The sequence below is a fragment of the Salvelinus sp. IW2-2015 genome, linkage group LG28, assembly GCF_002910315.2.
Source record: "Salvelinus sp. IW2-2015 linkage group LG28, ASM291031v2, whole genome shotgun sequence".
Taxonomy (NCBI): Eukaryota; Metazoa; Chordata; class Actinopteri; order Salmoniformes; family Salmonidae; genus Salvelinus; species Salvelinus sp. IW2-2015.
In genome coordinates, this window is record NC_036868.1 from 3,829,256 (window position 1) to 3,850,511 (window position 21,256).

The following is a 21,256-nucleotide window of genomic DNA, read 5'->3' on the forward strand; positions in this document are numbered from 1 at the left end:
ATTACATCAGTTAACGGAAAACCATATAGTCTAGAAAAAGAGTTGAACAATTTGTCCTAGTTTTACTAGCCTCGGACTTGTGTCCCCCACTCTCCACTTTACAAACCGAAGCAGAATTTGATTGTTCAATACAAGGTTATTGTCCAATGTGTATTTTTCTCTTTCTTTCTGTCTGTTAGTTTACTCAGTTTGGTGTTGGGTGTCCCTAATTGAGGCTGTCGGTTAAGGTCCAGTCCTCTTTGAACACCTTAGAGAGGTGACTGGAGCGTCGTAGCTGCAGATAAAAGGCTTTGTCACCGGCTGTAGTGGGTTGTCTGGCGTCTTATCCCGTATCCATGGCAGAGCGGCCCCACACCTAATGAGATCTGGCCAGATTAAACCCTGAATGGAACTACACAGAGATGGCGGAGCGAGGCAGGGCTGCACCTGTAGACCATCCAGGGACCCAGAGAGGTGTTATTGAGGTAGAGTAGGTTCCTTGAAGTGACGGACAGGAAATTCAGTACCACCCTGAATACCACTTCAAGGCCTGTCTTCAAGACGACTCTCTTAGGCACAGCACTACAGTGTCATTAGTTTGAGCAGCTTTCATTCTAAATGAGACATGAACTTGGGTCAAGGAAAGGCGAAGCACATACATAGTTATTCTCGAAGTAGCTAAACGATTCAAAAGTAATTCCTGTACATACTTCCAACAATTTTCCATCTACTCCCCCATGCTATTGTTCAACACACTATCTGTGTGTGAGAGTGGCAGGGATGTGTGACTGGCTGCTTATTTGAACCCCAGTGTGACTCTGTCTATAGTCTGGATCATTAGTCTCCCCCATTTCCCTCCCTCTTCCCAATGTCTCTTTTTCTCTTCTTCTCCTGATGGTCTCTGTCTATTTCCCTGAATAAAAATATCTGTTTCCAACACACACGTACACTGTCTCTCTCTAACATCCACCCACCTCCTCCACCAAGGCAGTGAGATGCAAGACAGTGTCCAACAGCACCCCGTTGCTTTAGAAACCTCGGCCAGTGAAAGGAAGACTCTAAAGCGTTCTTTACACCAAGAAGATCAAAGCGACCCAAGCTGTTAGCTCCAGCTAATTACATATGGCGCCATCTTTGTAGTGTGTGTACCGTGCACTCTCGGAGCCTGTCTCAGCAGTGGGCTCTGCCTGTCATGATAATGAAATGGTATAACAGCACTTATGTGTTTAGCGTTGCACATTGTTCAATGGCCGCTGCCAGTGCCATATTTCATTCAATGTATGGTTCAGTGGGCTCAGTATGTTCAGTGTTATCCAGCCACCTCTGCGGAAGGCTAATTTTATAGTCAATTAAACTCTAAGGAAATGGTATAGTAAGTAGCAGCAAGCTCTTCGGCATCTCAAAAGTTGCATTACTGTCAGCTGAAGAATGTTTTACTCCTTCGTCACCCCTTTAGAGCTGTGTGGCTTGTCAAACTGACAATAGGTAATTGGGTGTTGTCATACACACACACACACACACACACACACACACACACTGTGCAGAATGGTAGCACTCTTGCCAGCCTCTCCGTCGTCGTGTGTGTCACTCTCCAATTCCTCCAAGGCTAAAAATAAGCCTCTGCTGCAGTGATCGTGGTGGTGATGACCTGCCTCCAAACCGAGTCTCCAGCACAGAATTGTAATGGGGAGATGTGGCTGATGCAGAATCCTTAATGGATTTATCTTTGCCCCCATCCGTTTTGATTCTATTATTCTCTGCCATTCGCCACGGTAGATGTATTGAAACATGCTTAGTCATAATCAAGTAAAGAGGAAGTTGTCCTACGCCCCCTCTGTAAATTACTGCCAGTTGTGTTTATGCAGCACAGCATGAATATGATTTGCTCTCCTGGGTCACGTTAGCTTTCAAAAGTCTTTAGAGTTGACCTTCTAATTAAACAAACAGACAATAAATACATGGCTCCACTCAGTGTTGTAGAATGCAGGAAAATGCGGGTCAGTTCAAGACAGTGCTATGTGAATACTTCGTTTTCTTTACCCAATGTCGTTATAATCACATGCAACAATCATTTGTAGTCTGAATGATATTATAGCCGTAATGTGCTTGTAGCCTACTCGACACTGTTGATGAAATACAAACACAATAGGAGCGTTGGAGAAATGACACGCATCTGATTAATTCATTATGAATAGGATTAATTTAATTTCATTATTTTACATTTTTAATTGTAACCACAATGTAACAAATAATTAAACTGTGGTTCGAACTTTAGCATACAAACTAGTGTGAAAACGTCAGCATAACAAACATTGTCAACATAAATGTGCGCCTACTTCCTCATCTCCCTCCTTTGCGCTCTGTTTTCTCCTTGTCAAAAAGGGTGCGTGCCCAAGCAAAGTAAACATTTCAGGACTCCGGTGCCCCTATTTTAAAAATTGTCATTAGTCTCTGGGTGATCAGTGCCTATGCAGGAGCATTTCTTGGGTCAGAATTTGGTTCTGGCAGCTGAATCCCCTTTCAGCTCAAACACTGGACACGAGTAGGACCACAGCATGCGCTGTGAGCTGAGCGTGTGCTGGGAACACGTTCCAAATGCCACTGACTGAGACTCCTGCCACATACACCCTCCCCACAGACCGGCAGATAGAGTACAAGTGGTTTGGAGGATTGATGAGACGTTTCGGATAATTGCAGCGAGTCTATTAAAATATTAAAAGCTGGAACTTGAAATGTTATGTCATGGTCAGTACACTTGCGTTTTCAGAATGCAACACATATTTGTGCTTTTTGTTGTTGTGCGAAACATAATTCTAAATAATTGTGCTTTAGCTAGGCTACATCTCCATGGACTGTTAGAAATGAGTGTGTGCTACATTTCTATGTAAACAGCCCACAGGCCTCGCAAATTCTTTCTAACACACAGACGCATGAACACACACACGCACACACACAGAGACGTATACATGCGTTTGATACACACACACACACACACACACACACACACACACACACACACACACACACACACACACACTACTCCGGATTGTATGGATTGGGTTACCTCTGTGAACAGTCGTTAGATCATACAATGGTTTTACTTTTCCTACAGTGCCCTCAGAAATTATTCACAACTGTTTTTTTGCACAATTTGTTGTTTCAAAATGGGATTAAAATGGATTTAATTGTACTTTTTTTGGTCAATGATCTACATAAAATACTAAAAAGAATCTGAGTCCATGCAACTTATTATTTGACTTGTTAAGCATTTTTTACTTCTGAACTTATTTAGGCTTGTCATAACAAAGGGTTGAATACTTATTGACTTTCAACTTTTCATTTTTTATTTGTTTGTAAACATTTCTAAAACATAATTACACTTTGACATTATGGGGGTATTGTGTGTAGACCAGTGACACAACATGTCAATTAAATCCATTTTAAATGTGAATACTTTCTGAAGTTATCTCTTTTATTTGTGGTACCTAACTTTGAATGCAGAATTTAAACCATTCTGTGAGTGTGTTTAGTCAGGCCTTCTTTATATGTTGGACATTTTTGAGCGGACTGAACAATACAATAAAACTGTTTCCATGCATCCTAGACTACATTCGATTAGGCCTGTCCGTAGTTTCTAGTTTTTCAACAGAAACTTGTCTATCAGTCCCAAGATTTTGAGGAGAGCTGCATCTCCCTCTTCTCTCCTTCAACCCTCCCTGTATGTTTTGGATTGTTCTGTGGCTGTGTTCATGATAAAGCAAAGGATCCCAGCAGATAACAGCCTACTTATCGTCCCTCACTCAGCATATTAGTGGAGTAAACTGCTACTGTTCTCTGGGTATTAATACAATGATAGGAGACTTGCAGCTTTCATCTACCTGTATGCAAGGGAAGCCTCCCTCTGTTTCCTAGCTGCAGTGCAAGCTGTACACATCTACATTGGGGAAAAGATGTGTAGCTGAAATTGTAATTAATTTTATGTCTTTGTTTTGATTTAAAGTTAGTATAACCTATTGATATGCAACCTGGTCACTCACTACTAATTTCCTAGATATCTTCATTTTTCTATAAAGGCCTAGTGGGCTAGTTATTGTGCAATGTATTTTATGCCATGTCTGTTCTAGTAGCGGTACCATAATGCTGTGTTGATTGCTGAATTGATGTGAAACACTTAAAGGCCATCCTCAATGGGAAAAGTAATCTTGTCCGCTAGCGTGGGGAAGGACATCTAGAGGCCTGCACAGGCATGAATTTTAAGCCCTGCCCATGCCCATGACGTTCAGGCCCTACCCTACCCATGCCTCCGACGTTCAGGCCCTACCCTACCCATGCCTCCGACGTTCAGGCCCTACCCATGCCCCCGACGTTCAGGCCCTACCCTACCCATGCCTCCGACGTTCAGGCCCTACCCTACCCATGCCCCCGACGTTCAGGCCCGACCCTACCAATGCCCCCGACTTTCAGGCCCTACCCTACCCCGGCCCCATTGCATCTGCCAGATTTAAGGCCCGGTCCGAAATCAGAAATAACTTCTTCCATTAGTAAATTCATTAGCTGCTCCTATGCTTGTCATTGCTCCCTATGCACAGCTCGCACTGCATGCGCTCTACCCATGACGCTCGGAGTCTGAGTATCCATAGCAACGGCTCTGCTTGGGCTGCTCTGCTCAATGAGGAGACATAAGTGAGCAGTTAGCTGCTTTATGTCACTCTAAACTCAGACAACTCAAGTAACATTATTTTCTTTGAAATAATCTCTCCTGTTTTATATTTGACGAGGTTGAAGCACTTCTGACACCATGTTATGATCTTAGTCAGATATGACTACTGTGCAGCAGAGCACAAGCAGATGGCTCAACTTCAATATGTTAGTGATCAAATTAGTGATATCCGAGCCCTGCCCATACCCTAGTTATTGATAAATAAATAAAAAACAGGCCCTACCCGATGTATAATCGGGGCTCCCGAGTGGCGCAGCGGTCTAAGGCGCTGTATCACATCCGGCCGTGATTGGGAGTCCCATAGGGTGGCGCACAATTGGCCCAGCGTCGTCCTGGTTTGGCCGGGGTAGGCCGTCATTGTAAATAAGAATTTGCTCTTAACTGACTTGCCTAGTTAAATAAAGGTAAAATAAAHHAAAAAAATTGGGGTTGGGTAGCAGAGCTCTAAGGGCATCCCATTCTGATGTCCTGGGAACACCCATCATCCCAGGCATTCAAATGCATTGATTGAATTATGTTTGAATTATGTTTGAATTATGAGTTACACCTGTGGCACTACCATTACAAATGTCTCCAAACGAGAACTTTCTCACCAGAAGTAATTGTCCCATGATGTGTGATGATTAAGAAGCACTAGGCCTTTATCTTAATTTCTCTGACTAAATTTAAGACACTTTTGAATCTCCTGATGTGGTCATATTACTGGAAAACTGTTTAAATAAGTCCGGGATAAGGAGGCTAGGACTATCATGAGGCTTTTAAGGAAGTTGACAGCAGCTAGGCATTTGGCTATAAKGTTTTCCCTCAGGACATCAGCAAATCCACAGTGTGTAACTTTTTAATGTAGCCTAGTATTCTTAGACTTCAGTCTGTTACAGCGGGCCAAACTGCATTGGACATGAAATGCCTTAGGAAATATCATTCTGGTTATTCTTTCATTATGTATTGTATGAGTGGAAACCTAATGAATAGTAAACAGTGTATTGTAATACCTCTTGTCTTGTAATATGTCTTGTGACCACCTGTTTAATCTTCAAATTTCATGTAGCTCTCCAAACCTAAGGTCGAAGTTGACTATGTTCAGTGGGTAAAAGTTTGCCGTTTGTCCAAGTGCTTTTGTGTCAGTTTTTGTTGTTGCAGTTTTAGTGTGTTCATGAAATGCCCTCTTTTTCACAGATCTGCACCAACATATTCCGGACTCTTCCGCCGAGTGACAACCCTGATTTTGACCCAGAGGAGGACGAGCCTACTCTCGAGGCCTCATGGCCACACATACAGGTTAAACCACGTCACTTCAACTTAACCTCATCTTAACTCTACTTTTTTAAACATATGTGTTATACCTGGTAGTATGCGCTATATGTATATTTCATTTGGCTCAGATTTAGTTCGTTGACTTTTCCCAGCTTGTCTACGAGTTCCTCCTGCGATTCTTGGAGAACCCAGACTTTCAGCCCAGCATCGCCAAGCGCTACATTGATCAGAAGTTTGTGCTGCAGGTAAGCATTGCAATCTGATGTCACCCGTCAATGACCCTTATCCCCTCAGATTTCATGCCATCGTCAGTCAAATGGCCACGTGACATCGCCATCAGCAGGGGTGTGTGTATTCACTAGGAGGCAAACGGGCCAAAACATTGAACTTGTCCAATAAGAAAGTCTTGTTTTCTGTTCTTAACGTTTTCCGTTGCATACACCCCTGGTTTGTCAGTGTTGTTCAAAGCTATTGTATTGATTACCAAATATTGTAGAGACTCTCATTTTCTGTTGTTTACTGATGTCACTGTCAGTTCTCTGTGGAACAAAAAGGTACACACAGAAACAAGGCCAAACTAAGTGAAGTCAAGAAGACAGACCTGGCAGACTCACAAGCCTCAGACTGCCTGCTTAACATCTTCTCTTCAAAAGACTCCAGTACAATACATCAAACACCAACCATGTTTGAATAATCATTTGGTAAATGAATCTGTTTTGTTAAAGCGGTCATTTTGATTTGGCTTTGAACAAAAGCGGCACCGATGTGCAATTCCGTTTTGCGCTCCAGAGCAGAAAGGTCAGAGTATGACCGACCGAAAACAATGAACATGTTTGATTGATTATCTCTCCTGGCAGTTATCAAAGCCAGTTTTTTTTTAACATTACATCCTGTGAAAGTTAGTTTGGAGCATAACATTTTACATAGAGTACATTTCTTCAGTGTTAGTCTCAGTATTTAGCCTAGCTTCTCACGGGCACATATGCCCTGATCCCAGATTGCCCGAGTATGTCTCAATGGTATTTCACCATCTTAACGTCCCACCTTGGGTCGTAATCATTAGGCACCAAAAGGTAGAAAACAGACTGAAACTGGAAGAGACAACCTGACATTTCCGTTACAAAACGTTTGCTGCGGTGTGCCCTAATGAATACGACCCTGTCTCACCCTTGCTGGAGCTCTTCAGCGGTAACCTGCTGGGGCTGTGCCGTGCGTATTTATCGAGCCGTCCTCCTCTCCCTAGAGCGAGGGAATAAAAGGACGAACGCTATGGCCTGGAATGTTGGCTGAGCTGCAGCATCCGAGGTGCTCTGGCTGAGTTTCCATGATGCGAGTGGTGGAGTGGTGTCGTGGGGAAGCTTTAAATAGCTCCCTATTGTTTACTCTGTTGGAAGGGAAAAGGGGACTGTGGTTGGAAAGAGGCTGGTGAAGGGGCCGGGCTAAGGGTCGGACAGAGAGGACAGGCCCTGTTTTTTCTGTGGTTGTTTAATTCTCAGTGCTCTCTCCTGTTTCTCTATGACTGTTGGAGACAGACCTTGACATGGGAGAGGGACTGTACAATCAGTTCACATTGGAACGTTTGTGTATTTATAGCCGACTGTATTTCATTTCATCAGGTTGAGCTGTCAGGACATATTTTATGCATAGTTATTTATTAGGGAAATTGCACTCTCTGTGAATGTAGTAGTCTTTGAAATGGTGTAGTACGTGCAGAGGGGAAGGAAGTACAGCCCTGTCATTACCAGAGTTGCGGAGGTGTTGTCACTAGATTGGCTTCCTGTCGCTCTGCTGATGCTGGACAAAAAACTCCTCTCAAAACATCCACATGAAAGGTGTCGTACTCTCCCAAATATTCAATCAGTTTGAAGATATAAGCATAATTTTAAATGTTTCCAAATGATGTACATATTGCAGCGGGCACTGGTTTTTCTCCCAGTTACTGAATGCCCACTAAAGAATGGAATACATACAATTGTACCATGATATTTGATTAGAAAGCTCTCTTTCAAAGTGTGTTGATATTTAACAAGGAAGCCGTTGAGTCCAGATCTTATGTAGCCTATGTTTCTTGTCTCTGGATGTGTCACAGATAGTCATCATGCAGAGCTCATTGTGTGGTTAGTGGCTGCTGCTGTGGTATGATCAGAACGCCTGTCTTCACTGTCAGCTATGTGCTTGTCAGGGCAGGGGGACTGGGAGAGGGCCTGGTGGGACAACAACATGGCAGGGAAAACACTCAACACATTCTGTTTTGACTGGCTGACTGGTTGATTGGCTGGCTGGCTGGCTGGCTGGCTGGCTGGCTGGCTGGCTGGCTGGTTGACTAACTGACTTGCTGAAGGCAGTGAGGAGTTATTCTCACCAGCCCCGCCCATATCCTGAAACTGAACAAACCCTTTGCTGTTGAACAAGGCTTCTAGTCACTTGGAAAGATGCTTTGCTAGAACTGAACTGAAACCTATTGTGAGTCATGCATTCAAATTACAGTGACACTCTCTCTGTTACCTTGTTCCTCACTTTTTACTTTCTGTTTGAACCTATATCTGTCTCTCTATACTGTGTATGTCTGCGCACGCACACAATATTGTACCCTTAAGTAGTGTTAAGCGGTATTGCCTCTGCTTCCTGTATATAATACAGGTTAGGCTACTGACTGTAGAAAGAGGCTGTTTGCACAAGTCTAATCCCGATCATTAGATATATGCTATGAACCCATTAAGCCCTGTGTTGTCAAAACAACAATACTTAGTGACAGAGGTCTCTCGACCTCCGTACGTTCTCTCTATGTTCTCCCCCTCCTAGTGCACGGTTAGCCTGTCCAGGCAGAGCTCTCTGTGAGGGGTCTGGATGTGACTGTCTCAAATGGCACCCTGTTCACTATAGGGAATCCCATAGGGCTCTGGTGGAAGGTAGTGCACTGAATAGGGTATAGGGTATTATTTCCGATGCAGCCCGCGTCTCCGATTGAACTCTTCTCTTCCAGGTGGGATTATTATTAAATGACGCCGTCACGTCATTGGCACTCAGCGAAAGGAAAGAGAGCTCCAGGGGGGCTGTTTTTACCTTTGAGCACAGACTGAGGCTTAGAGGAAGAGCGGAAGAGCGAGGAAGTGCTGGAGGTCACAACCTCCCCGTGGATACACCCCAATTATTTACGTAGCTGCTCCAGACCCACTTCCTCCCTCTCTGACTTCTCAATCAACATACTGCACACAGCTACAGTGTAGACTGTACGCGCATTACAACAAGCCCGTATTAAGTTTGTCTGTCTACAGCTCAAATGCATGCATGCACACGTGCATAGGGTGTACACACAGCGCACAGCAGGGGGTGCGATGATTGCTTTTCTGTCACGCAGTGTCAAGCTCACCTGACACCTGAAAGGCATTGACATGCATTGTTTCTTTTAGCTTCTCTCAGAGGGCTGCACATAAACAGACAGGATGAGGATCAGCCATTTTGTTTATGCACCATTCTCCTTCCATCCTGGTCTCAGTGTGTGTCTGTGCTTTGTAAAAATAGAGACCTGTTCTGCTTCCCTATCGATAAAACTGGAGGTACTTTCTCTGAGGTTTAGCAGAATGTCGCTCTTTGTTTTGCTGCTTTTATCTGCAGCAGGAAGTAGCCTTAGACCTGCAGAGAAAATAACTACTTTGAGTGTAGGTTTCAGAAACTTATTTGCTTCTTCTGAAAAATAGTAATTTCAGTTCAACCATGACTCATCAGTAATGACCCTTTTGCACAGACAATTGACATTGTTGGAGGTTGGTTGTAACAATAGCTCTGTCACAGTGGCAACAGCTCTGGTGGAGATTCCTGCAATCAGCATGCCAATTGCACGCTCCCTCAAAACTTGAGACATCTGTGGGATTGTGTTGTGTGACAAAACTGCACATTTTAGAGTGGCCTTTTATTGTCCACAGGACAAGGTGCATCTGTGTAATTATCATGCTGTTTAATCAGCTTCTTGATATGTCACACCTGTCAAGTGGATGGATTATCTTGGCAAAGGAGAAATGCTCACTAACAGGGATTTAACCAGATTTGTGAACAACATTTTTGTGCATATGAAACATTTCTGAAATATTTCAGCTCATGAAACATGGGACCAACACTTTACATGTTGTGTTTTTGTTCAGTATAAAATGTGATTTAAGATTATCTCCAGCTCAGGGCTCCAGCTATGCAATTTGTTTGCTAACTTGCTAGCTAGCAAGATCAAACTTCTTGGTTACAGCAATCAACCCCTGCTGGATCAAGATTCCCGCTCCCTAGATTGTTTTCTGCGTCAAAAAAACATCCCTTGTGTGGACTGCCGGTAATATTATATACCCCGGTATGGTACAGGAACACTGCCGGTAATATCGTATACCCCGGTATGGTACAGGAACACTGCCGGTAATATCGTATACCCCGGTATGGTATAGAGAGGAATGCACTCCGTAATATCTGTTACCCCGTATGGTACAGAACACTGCCGTAATATCGTATACCCCGGTATGGTAGTACAGGAAACACTGCGTAATATCGTATACCCGGTATGGTACAGGAACACTGCCCGGTAATATCGTATACCCCGGTATGGTACAGGAACACTGCCCGTAATATCGTATACCCCGGTATGGTACAGGAACACTGCCGTAATTCGATTACCCCGGTATGTCAGGAACACTGCCGGTAATATCGTATACCCCGGTATGGTACAGGAACACTGCTGAAAATATTGTATACCCCGGTATGGTACAGGAACGGTATGAAGGTATGACCATCTGAATACCACCCAGCCCTACAGAACACAACCCTGGTCAGAGCTGTTCTACGTCTATAATGTTTCGTTAGCTAGGTGGTTAGACTGTGTTGGCTTAGCTTATTAGCACCAATAGTGTAACAGCCCTCTACTTTCAGGATATTTTCATCATTCATACAGTGAATCGACTGACTGACTGATGACGAACGTACAGTACTGTGTCCCTCTGGGAGCTTTGTCTCTCAGACATCATAGGTTCTTCTTGGATGACCTTGCAGAACAGAACAATTCGCTCAGCTCCCAGACCCCAGTGCGACTGTAACATAACAGACACAGCAGAGGTCAAGTTCAGGAAAAAGTGCATTAGCCTCTGGGTGAAATCCCACTGGTCGGGTCTTGATGATCACTGATGGTGATTGAATATTGACCCTGGCCCCGGGCCCCCTGCATGGCTGAATCATAGTCTTGTCCGGGCCACGTCCCAACACTATCAAGCAACATCCTTATCTATGGCCTATTTCCTTGTCCTCGCTGATTTGAGTGGACTTGATGGATGCAGGCTAAGTAGCATTGCAAGAATAAAGCTGAAAACAGCAGTTAGCTGTAAATTAGCTTCCCGCATTTGGAGTGATGACATAAGGTCATACAATAGGTCAAAGGATGTTATTAAGAGTATTGGGAAGCAGCCTAGTATCGTCTGTGTGTCTGCAACAGAGGAGTCTGCTGCCTCGGTGTCAAGCTGGGGGATGAGGGCTGGACTGTAACGGAGGAGGCTGCTGCCTTGGTGCCAGGCTGGAGGAGGGCTGGACTGTAACGAAGGAGTCTGCTGCCTTGGTGCCGGGCTGGGGGAGGAGGGCTAGACTGTAACGGGAGTCTGCTGCCTTGGTGCCAGACTGAGGGACTGAGGGACTGCGGGACTGGAACGGGGGCACTGCTCTGCTGGAATGGCAACCCTGTCATTGTGGTCCTGGCAACCTCATAAAATGACGAAACCCACATTTTAGGAACTGGCCGACATCAGCACTAGCTAGGCTATTCCTCTGGGCTCAGTGGCATGTTCCTACACCGCTCCTCTCCTTTAAACAGTAACGTTACAGTACTGATCACTGATACCAAAATTGCTCCTCTCCTTTAAACAGTAGCTAACATTACAGTACAAAGGACTGATCCTAAACCGCTAATTTCCTTTCAACAGCAATTTGCCCGCCCACACGACGCCATACACGTGGTCTGCGGATGTGAGGCTGGTTGCATGTACTGCCAAATTTTCTAAAACAACATTGGTAGAGAAATTAACATAAAATTCTCTGGCAACCGCTCTTGTGGACATTCCTGCAGTCAGCATGCCAATTGCACACTCCCTCAACTTGAGACATCTGTGGCATTGTTGTGTGACACAACTGGACATTTTAGAATGGTCTTTTATTGTCCCGAGCACAAGGTGCACCTGTGTAATGATCATGCTTCTTGATATGCCGCACCTGTCAGGAGGATGGATTATCTTGACAAAGGAGAAATGCTCACTAACAGGGACGTAAACAAATTTGTGCTCAAAATTTGAGAGATTGTGCGATTTGGAAAATTTCTGTGATTTTATTTCAGCTCCGGAAATATGGGACCAGCACTTTACATGTTGCGTTTTATATTTTTGATCAGTGTGTGTATATACCTGCACCAGAACCTACAGGGTTACATCATGTATATGATATGCAAGCAGTTGGTAGCTGCAATAAGATATAATGTGATTTATGTCTGTTCTTGGCTCTGATGACTAGTAGGTAGCGGCAGGTAGCCTAGCGGTTAGAGCGTTGGGGCAGTAACCGAAAGGTCGCTGGTTTGAATACACGAGGTAAAAAAGGTCAAAGATCTGTGCCCTTGAGCAAGGCACTTAACCCTAACTATCTCCAGTGGTGCTGTACTTACTATGGCTGACCCTGTAAAACAACACATTTCACTGCACCTATCTGGTGTATGTGACAAAACATAATTCTTTGTTGTAGCAGGCATATAGTTGACTATATTTGTCACATTTGGTGATAAAAACATAGTAAGTTTGGCCTCCCGGGTGGCGCAGTGGTCTAGGGCACTGCATCGCAGTGCTAGCTGCGCCACCAGAGTCTCCGGGTTCGCGCCCAGGCTCTGTCGCAGCCGGCCGCGACCGGGAGGTCCGTAGGGCGACGCACAATTGGGCTAGCGTCGTCCGGGTTAGAGAGGGTTTGGCCGGTAGGGATATCCTTGTCTCATCGCGCTCCAGTGACTCCTGTGGCGGGCCGGGCGCAGTGCGCGCTAACCAAGGGGGCCAGGTGCACGGTGTTTCCTCCGACACATTGGTGCGGCTGGCTTCCGGGTTGGAGGCGCGCTGTGTTAAGAAGCAGTGCGGCTTGGTTGGGTTGTGCTTCGGAGGACGCATGGCTTTCGACCTTCGTCTCTCCCGAGCCCGTACGGGAGTTGTAGCGATGAGACAAGATAGTAATTACTAGCGATTGGATACCACGAAAATTGGGGAGAAAAGGGGAGAAAATTTAAAAAATAAAATAAAACATAGTAAGTTTTAGTTGAAACTGTCTTTAAATCATGTTTATTCTGGGTTCGCGCCCAGGCTCTGTCGCAGCCGGCCGCGACCGGGAGGTCCGTAGGGCGACGCACAATTGGCCTAGCGTCGTCCGGGTTAGAGAGAGTTTGGCACAGAGATATCTTATATCTCTGTAGGTATGACTGGGACCTCTGTATGTTTACGCTGCTATTTGTTTCTTTACATTGGTTGGTTGTTTAGCAACGAAACCGACAGGTGCGCAAATATGGGGTGAAACAGATGGGGTTGGCTTAAATTGTTGACATGTAAACTATATTGTCTCCAATTTTTATTGAAAACATAAATAAATGAGCACTTATTGTCTCTCAAATGCATCGTTACACTTGTTTTAATAATACTGATTGTGGCTTCTATCAATGTAATTGTCTGCATAATTTCCAATCCCCCATATATATAATTTTTTTGTAAATATATACTATTTTAAATATATATATTTTACTTTATTATTTTCCCCTACCCTACAACCCCTTCCTTAATTGAAGTAAACTAATGGACAACAATACTTAAGCTTACACTTCCAGCTGATACATACTACATACATTTCACAGACAGTATATTTTACGTTAGTTATCTTTTGTTTGTTTTTAGTCCCAGCCTTCAGCTTAAATCAACAATATTTTACCGCTGGTTTAGAACTTTTGTGAAATATCACATTCTCATAGTTTCTATAGATTATAAAAGAAAGATAAACACCTTTGCTAATAGTATTATTATATTATTGATTGATTGTTCTTATCAAATCACCCAGCAGTGCTATTTGCAGAGTTGGTTACATGTAAGTGTTGCATTTCTTCAGCCATTCCTTAACCTACGACCAAAAACATGCTATACAATTGAAGTCGGACGTTTTACATACAACTTAGGTTGGAGTCATTAAAACAATTTTTTCAACCACTCCACAAATTTCTTGTTAACAAACTATAGTTTTGGCAAGTCGGTTACGACATCTACTTTATGCATGACACAAGTAATTTTTCCAACAATTGTTTACAGACAGATTATTTCACTTATAATTCACTGTATCACAATTCCAGTGGGTCAGAAGTTTACATACATACACTAAGTTGACTGTGCCTTTAAACAGCTTGGGAAAATGCATGGCTTTAGAAGCTTCTTATTTGAGTCAATTGGAGGTGTACCTGTGGATGTATTTCAAGGCCTACCTTCAAACTCAGTGCCTCTTTGCTTGACATCATGGGAAAATCAAAAGAAATCAGCCAAGACCTCCACAAAAAAATGTTTTGCAGACCTCCACAAGTCTGGTTCATCCTTGGGAGCAATTTCCAAACGCCTGAAGATAACACGTTCATCTGTACAAACAATAGTACGCAAGTATAAACACCATGGGACCACGCAGCAGTCATACTGCTCAGGAAGGAGACGCGTTCTGTCTCCTAGAGATGAACATACTTTGGTGCGAAAAGTGCAAATCAATCCCAGAACAACAGCAAAGGACCTTGTGAAGATGCTGGAGGAAACAGGTACAAAAGTATCTATATCCACAGTAAAACGAGTCCTATATCGACATAACCTGAAAGGCCACTCAGCAAGGAAGAAGCCACTGCTCCAAAACCGCCATACAAAAGCCAGACTACGGTTTGCAACTGCACATGGGGACAAAGATTGTACTTTTTGGAGAAATGTCCTCTGGTCTGATGAAACAAAAATAGAACTGTTTGGCCATAATGACCATTATGTTCAGAGGAAAAAGGGGGAGGCTTGCATACCAAAGAACACCATCACAACAGCATCATGTTGTGGGGGTGCTTTGCTGCAGGAGGGACTGGTGCACTTCACAAAATAGATGGCATCATGAGGGGAAATTATGTGGATATATTGAAGCAACATRTCAAGACATCAGTCAGGAAGTTAAAGCTTAGACGCAAATGGGTCTTCTAAATAGACAATGACTCCAAGCATACTTCCAAAGTTGTGGCAAAATAGCTTAAGGACAGCAAAGTCAAGGTATTGGAGTGGCCATCACAAAGCCCTGACCTTAAACCTATAGAAAATGTGTGGGCAGAACTGAAAAAAGCGTATGTGAGCAAGGAGGCCTACAAACCTGACTCAGTTACACCAGCTCAGGAGAAATGGGCCAAAATTCTATGGTACAGTTTTTATTGCTATCTATCTGTAGTGTTAGTCCTTCCATTTCCTTTGTATTGTATGGACTCTTTTGACCTAAATTGCTTTTGTTTTATAGATGAGTACTGAATTGCATTGCCTCTAAAGGCACATTTTAAGTGTGGATCTGCTGTACCTATGTCATGTCTGAAAAAGTCAGTTATAAATTATTCTGTTCTAGTTAAAAACAAGTTATCATCCAGTAGGCTGATTTCAATTTCCAATATCCTCATCCATGTGGAAATTCTGTAAGAGTAATAAATATGCCAATTATGTGACCATCCGACCGCATTCTGTCCCTTATCAACATTTGTATTTATTTTTTATTTTGGCGCCATAGAGAATGACATAAGAAAGTAATCAAGCCGACTAGCTTGATTAAGCTTCCGCCATGTATATCTCACTAGGTCAGGGTATTTAAGCCTCCATATATCCACTAATTCCAATATATCCATGACATTTATGATTTCCTTAAGTGCCTGAGGGTGATAGTGTGATGTCCTTTATGGGTCCATAGAGGTATTTAAAACCGTATTATAATCTCCCACCGTAATAATAGAGTCTTGGGTTGATAAATTATTATATATATTTTCAAAGAAGTGTGGATCATCATTATTTGGACCATATAGGTTAAGAAGACATATCTGTTTATGGTCCAATAACATTTAAAATCATCTACCTTGAGGATCTGTTTGMACAATTAGCGCAATTGAATCAAAATTACTGTTAATTAATATCGTCACCCCTTTTGAATTGCTTTGCCCATGGGAGAAATATATTTCGCTCCCCTGTCCTTTTTCCACAAAACTTCATCTAAAATTGTTGAATGAGTTTCCTGTAAACCAATAGATATTATATTCCTTCTCTTTTAGCCAGGTAAATACTGATAGTATTTTCTTATTATCTGCTAAGACATTAGAATTATAACTGGCTATACTTATTTCACTAATTACCATTAATGAGACACAAGTCAATTCCATTTATCATAATATATGTTTTTGTAAACGTACCATGATGATTGAGTGTCTATATAGCTGTACCATGATAATTGCATTGCTACTAAGTAAACTTCCAATTGGTCCCAACTATTCCACCTGCTAAAACCCCTCCTCATCCTGAGTTGGGTTGTCATCCCAGTGACCGGTAGACCACCCACGATCCCATGGCCCCCGAGAGATCAGGACCCATCCTTCGATAAGAGCACACAGTGCCACCCACAGAACATAAGCAGATCAACCGGCAAAACCATTTCCATTGCCCTCAACCCAATTTTATATTATATTTAAAAAATATATATATACAATACCGTTCAAAAGTTTGGGGTCACTTGAAAGAAAAGCAATTTTTTMGGCCATTAAAATATCATCAAATTGATGAGAAATACAGTGTAGACATTGTTATGACATGACTATTGTAGCTGGAAACGGCAGCTTTTTTATGGAATATCTACATAGGCGTACAGAGGCCCATTACCAGCAACCATCACTCCTGTGTTCCAATGGCACTTTGTTAGCTAATCCAAGTTTATCATTTTAAAAGGCTAATTGATCATTAGAAATCCATTTTGCAATTATGTTAGCACAGCTAAAACAGTTGTAATGATTTAAAGAAGCAATAAAACTGGCCTTCTTTAGACTAGTTTAGTATCTGGAGCATCAGCATTTGTGGATCTCGTACAACGTTGRGTACTAATCTCTTCACAGAACAGCGCAAACTGGCTCTAACCAGAATAGAGAAAGAGGAGTGGGAGGCCCTGGTGCACAACTGAGCWAGAGGACAAGTACTTTAGTGTCCAGTTTGAGAAACAGACGCCTCACAAGTCCTCAACTGGCAGCTTCATTAAATAGTACCCGCAAAACACCAGTTTCAACGTCAACAGTGAAGAGGCGACTCCGGGATGCTGGCCTTCTAGGCAGAGTTGCAAAGAGAAAGCCATATCTCAGACTGGTCAATAAAAAGAAAAGATGAAGATGGGCAAAAGAAAACAGACACGGGACAGAGGAAGAAAAAAGTGTTATGGACAGACGAATCTAAGTTTGAGGTGTTCGGATCACAAAGAAGAACATTCGTGAGATGCAGAAAAAATGAAAAGATGCTGGAGGAGTGCTTGACGCCATCTGTCAAGCATGGTGGAGGCAATGTGATGGTCTGGGAGTGTTTGGTGGTGATAAAGTAGGAGATTTGTACAGGGTTAAAGGGATCTTGAAGAAGYAAGGCTCTCTCCATTTTGCAACGCCATGCCATACCCTGTGGACAGTGCTTAATTGGAACCAATTTCCTCCTACAACAGGACAATGACCCAAATCACAGCTCCAAACTATTCAATAACTATTTAGGGAGAAAGCAGTCAGATGGTATTCTGTCTATAATGAAGTGGCCAGCACAGTCACCGGATCTCAACGCTATGGAGCTGTTGTCGGAGCAGCTTGACCATATGGTACGTAAAAAGTGCCCATCAAGCCAATCCAACTTGTGAGAGGTGCTTCAAGAAGCATGGAAGCAACACATTGAAGAAGCAACAAATTGACAACTGGAATGCCAAAGGTCTGCAGGGCTGTAATTGCTGCAAATGTATGATTCTTTGACAAAAGCAAAGTTTGAAGGACACTATTATTTCAAATAAAAATCATTATTTATAACCTTGTCAACGTCTTGACTATATTTCCTATTCATTTTGCGACTCTTGTGTTTTCATGGAAAACAAGGACATTTCTAAGTGACCCCAAAACTTTTGAACGGTAGTATACATATTTTTATTTTAATAAAATAATAATATATATATATTTAAATCCTGCTTATCTTAATTTCCATAATTAGCCATTCATAAACTCAGCAAAAAAATAAACGTCCTCTCACTGTCAACTGTGTTTATTTTCAGCAAACTTAACATGTGTGAATATTGGTATGAACATAACAAGATTCAACAACTGAGACATAAACTGAACAAGTTCCAGACATGTGACTAACAGAAATTGAATAATGTGTCCCTGAACAAAGGGGGGGTCAAAATCAAAAGTAACAGTCAGTATCTGGTGTAGCCACCGGCTGCATTAAGTACTGCAGTGCATCTCCTCCTCATGGACTGCACCAGATTTGCCAGTTCTTTCTGTGAGATGTTACTCCACTCTTCCACCAAGACACCCTAGCCCTCACCCTCTGATCCAACAGGTCCCAGACGTGCTCAATGAGATTGAGATCCGGGCTCTTCGCTGGCCATTGCAGAACACTGACATTCCGTCTTGCAGGAAATCACGCACACAACGAGCAGTGTGGCTGGTGGCATTGTCATTGTCAAGTTTTGACCTCTTTCTTGTGCAATTCCCCACTTGAAAAGGACAGTCCCTCCACATGAAGATTTTAGCTGGATTTCACTCAATAAACAGCCATGGAATCAGTTGTTTGTCTTTTATTTACCATTCTTTGGTTGGCAGTAAACAGGTGAAAAACCTAAAAAAAAGAGATGACAAATACAAGTTACTATTTGAGTTGACAGCCCAATCAAATACACAAAATTATCCACATTCACCCCAGATAAACACATTTCTGCCACCATAAAACACAAGGTTTCCACTTTTAAGCAAATGTTTCCCAAAATAGAAACCCACCATTTTTAATCAAATGAGCAGAATCAGTATATTTTTCTCTAAATTTGCATTTTAGCCAAATACATTCAAAATATTTTTAGTAGTAAAAAATTACATTTATTTTCTAATCAGTAGTTTTAAGCAGACAGATCTTAAATTTTTTAGCCAAAGATTTTTTAGACTATACATTTGTTACTGAATTAAGAACTTGGTTTACTAAGATTTCTACAAAGTTTAAATTACTTTTAACCATTTCAAACAAGTTCTTTGTCAACAATGAATTTGGCTCTTCTTACTTTTCCTTTATACCCCACAAACGACATTTGAAGTTATAAATACCACTGCAAAAGTCCTATCAAAGTTAAGAGTCTGTGTTTTCCAGAGTATCATTAGCAGTCTAGCCAAGCATGGCTAATATGGCGCTTACCGGCTGTCTTTCACAGTTTTATGGAGGGCTTGGACTTGCACAGTCACCTTGATCACAAAGATGAAGTTTCCTTGGTCTTGTGGTGTTATAAATGCTCCTTTCACTGCGGTCTAAAGACAACAGCAGAGCCAGGTGCTGGCACGCCCAGATTGCCTGGAAGATTTGTTCCACCTGGTTCACCACTGATTGAAGGAGGAGGAGTTTCACCACTGAGGAGCTCCCAGGCAGTTTGTCAGCACAGTCATGCTGGAGGGTCATGTCAGGATGAGCCTGCAGGAAGGGTACCGCATGAGGGAGGAGGATGTCTTCCCTGTAACGCACAGTGTTGAGATTCCCTGCAATGACAACAAGCTCAGTCCGATGATGCTGTGACACATCGCCCCAGACCATGACGGACCCTCCACCTCCAAATCGATCCCGCTCCAGAGTACAGGCCTCGATGTAACGCTCATTCCTTCGATGATAAATGCGAATCAAACCATCACCCCTGGTGAGACAAAACCGCGACTCGTCAGTGAAGAGCACTTTTTGCCAGTCCTGTCTGGTCCAGCGACGGTGGGTTTGTCCCCATAGGCGACATTGTTGCCGGTGATGTCTGGTGAGGACCCGCCRTACGACAGGCCTACAAGCCCTCAGTTCAGCCTCTCAGCCTATTGTGGACAGTCTGAGCACTGATGGAGGGATTGTGCGTTCCTGGTGTAACTCGGGCAGTTGTTGTTGCCATCCTGTACCTGTCCCGCAGGTGTGATGTTCAGATGTACCGATCCTGTGCAGGTGTTGTTACACGTGGTCTGCCACTGCGAGGACGATCAGCTGTCCGTCCTGTCTCCCTGTAGTGCTGTCTTAGGCGTCTCACAGTACGGACATTGCAATTTATTGCCCTGGCCACATCTGCAGTCCTCATGCCTCCTTGCAGTATGCCTAACAGGCTGACTACACCACTCGCGTCGCGTGCGTTGCAAAATACATTTAGAAATCTATGTTATTCAATTATTGCGCCAATGAGCGTCTGCATTGCCACGGGCTAAAATAGAAGTCAGTTCTATTTCTGACGCAGATCGCGCTGCAAGTCCTGCCTCTCCCATCTCCTCATTGGTTTATGGAAGCAGGTACCCACATGCCATCACCTCATTGGTTATACCCACGTGTGACTGAAAGATTAACGAGGTCAGTGGCGGTAATGCACCTAATTTATGAAAGTTGCCAATCGCAATATAAAGTCAAGAGAAGAAAAGGCCTGGAAGGAGGAGAGATGACTAGGAACGATTCGGTTGACCGTTTTATGTGTGGATTAATTGTCGGAGTAGAGGACCTTGTGAATTTCAGGTAAAATAACAACTCAATGTTTGTATCCCAGGACAAATTAGCTAGTAACAGCAAGCTAGCTAAATGGGACAAATTAGCTAGCAAGTGCAAGCTAAATTGCCATAAATGTTTAATGCTTTTCGACCTGTTCCCAAATTAATGTCATTGGTTTAGAGTTTGTTTTGATATTTTAACCTGCGTGACGTGATCGCGTTTGGTGTGGGGGTCCAAAGTACATTTATGCACGATGGCGCATGTGCGCAGACAGTTTGGGTTCCGTGTTYGGCACGTTCACGCAGATGAGCAGGGACTCTGGGCATCTTTTGGTGTTTTTCAGAGTTAGTAGAAAGGTCTCTCTAGTGTCCTAAAATTTCATAACCGTGACCTTAATTGCCTACCGTCTGTAAGCTGTTAGTGTCTTAACAACCGTTCCACAGGTGCATATTCATGGGAAACAGTGTTTAAACCCTTTACAATGAAGATCTGTGAAGATATTGGGATTTTTACGAATTATCTTTGAAAG

General features: G+C 43.0%; 1 protein-coding gene across 1 annotated transcript in view; it reads left to right on the top strand.

The window, feature by feature from the left end:
* The window catches only part of LOC111954381 (serine/threonine-protein phosphatase 2A 56 kDa regulatory subunit alpha isoform), a 76,165-nt gene that overhangs the window by 47,000 nt on the left and 7,909 nt on the right, over positions 1-21,256 (top strand). Inside the window, exons 3-4 of the mRNA XM_023974091.3 lie at positions 5,876-5,977; positions 6,106-6,198. Of these exons, the coding sequence (XP_023829859.1) occupies positions 5,876-5,977; positions 6,106-6,198 (195 nt within the window). The remainder of the gene's footprint in view (positions 1-5,875; positions 5,978-6,105; positions 6,199-21,256) is intronic.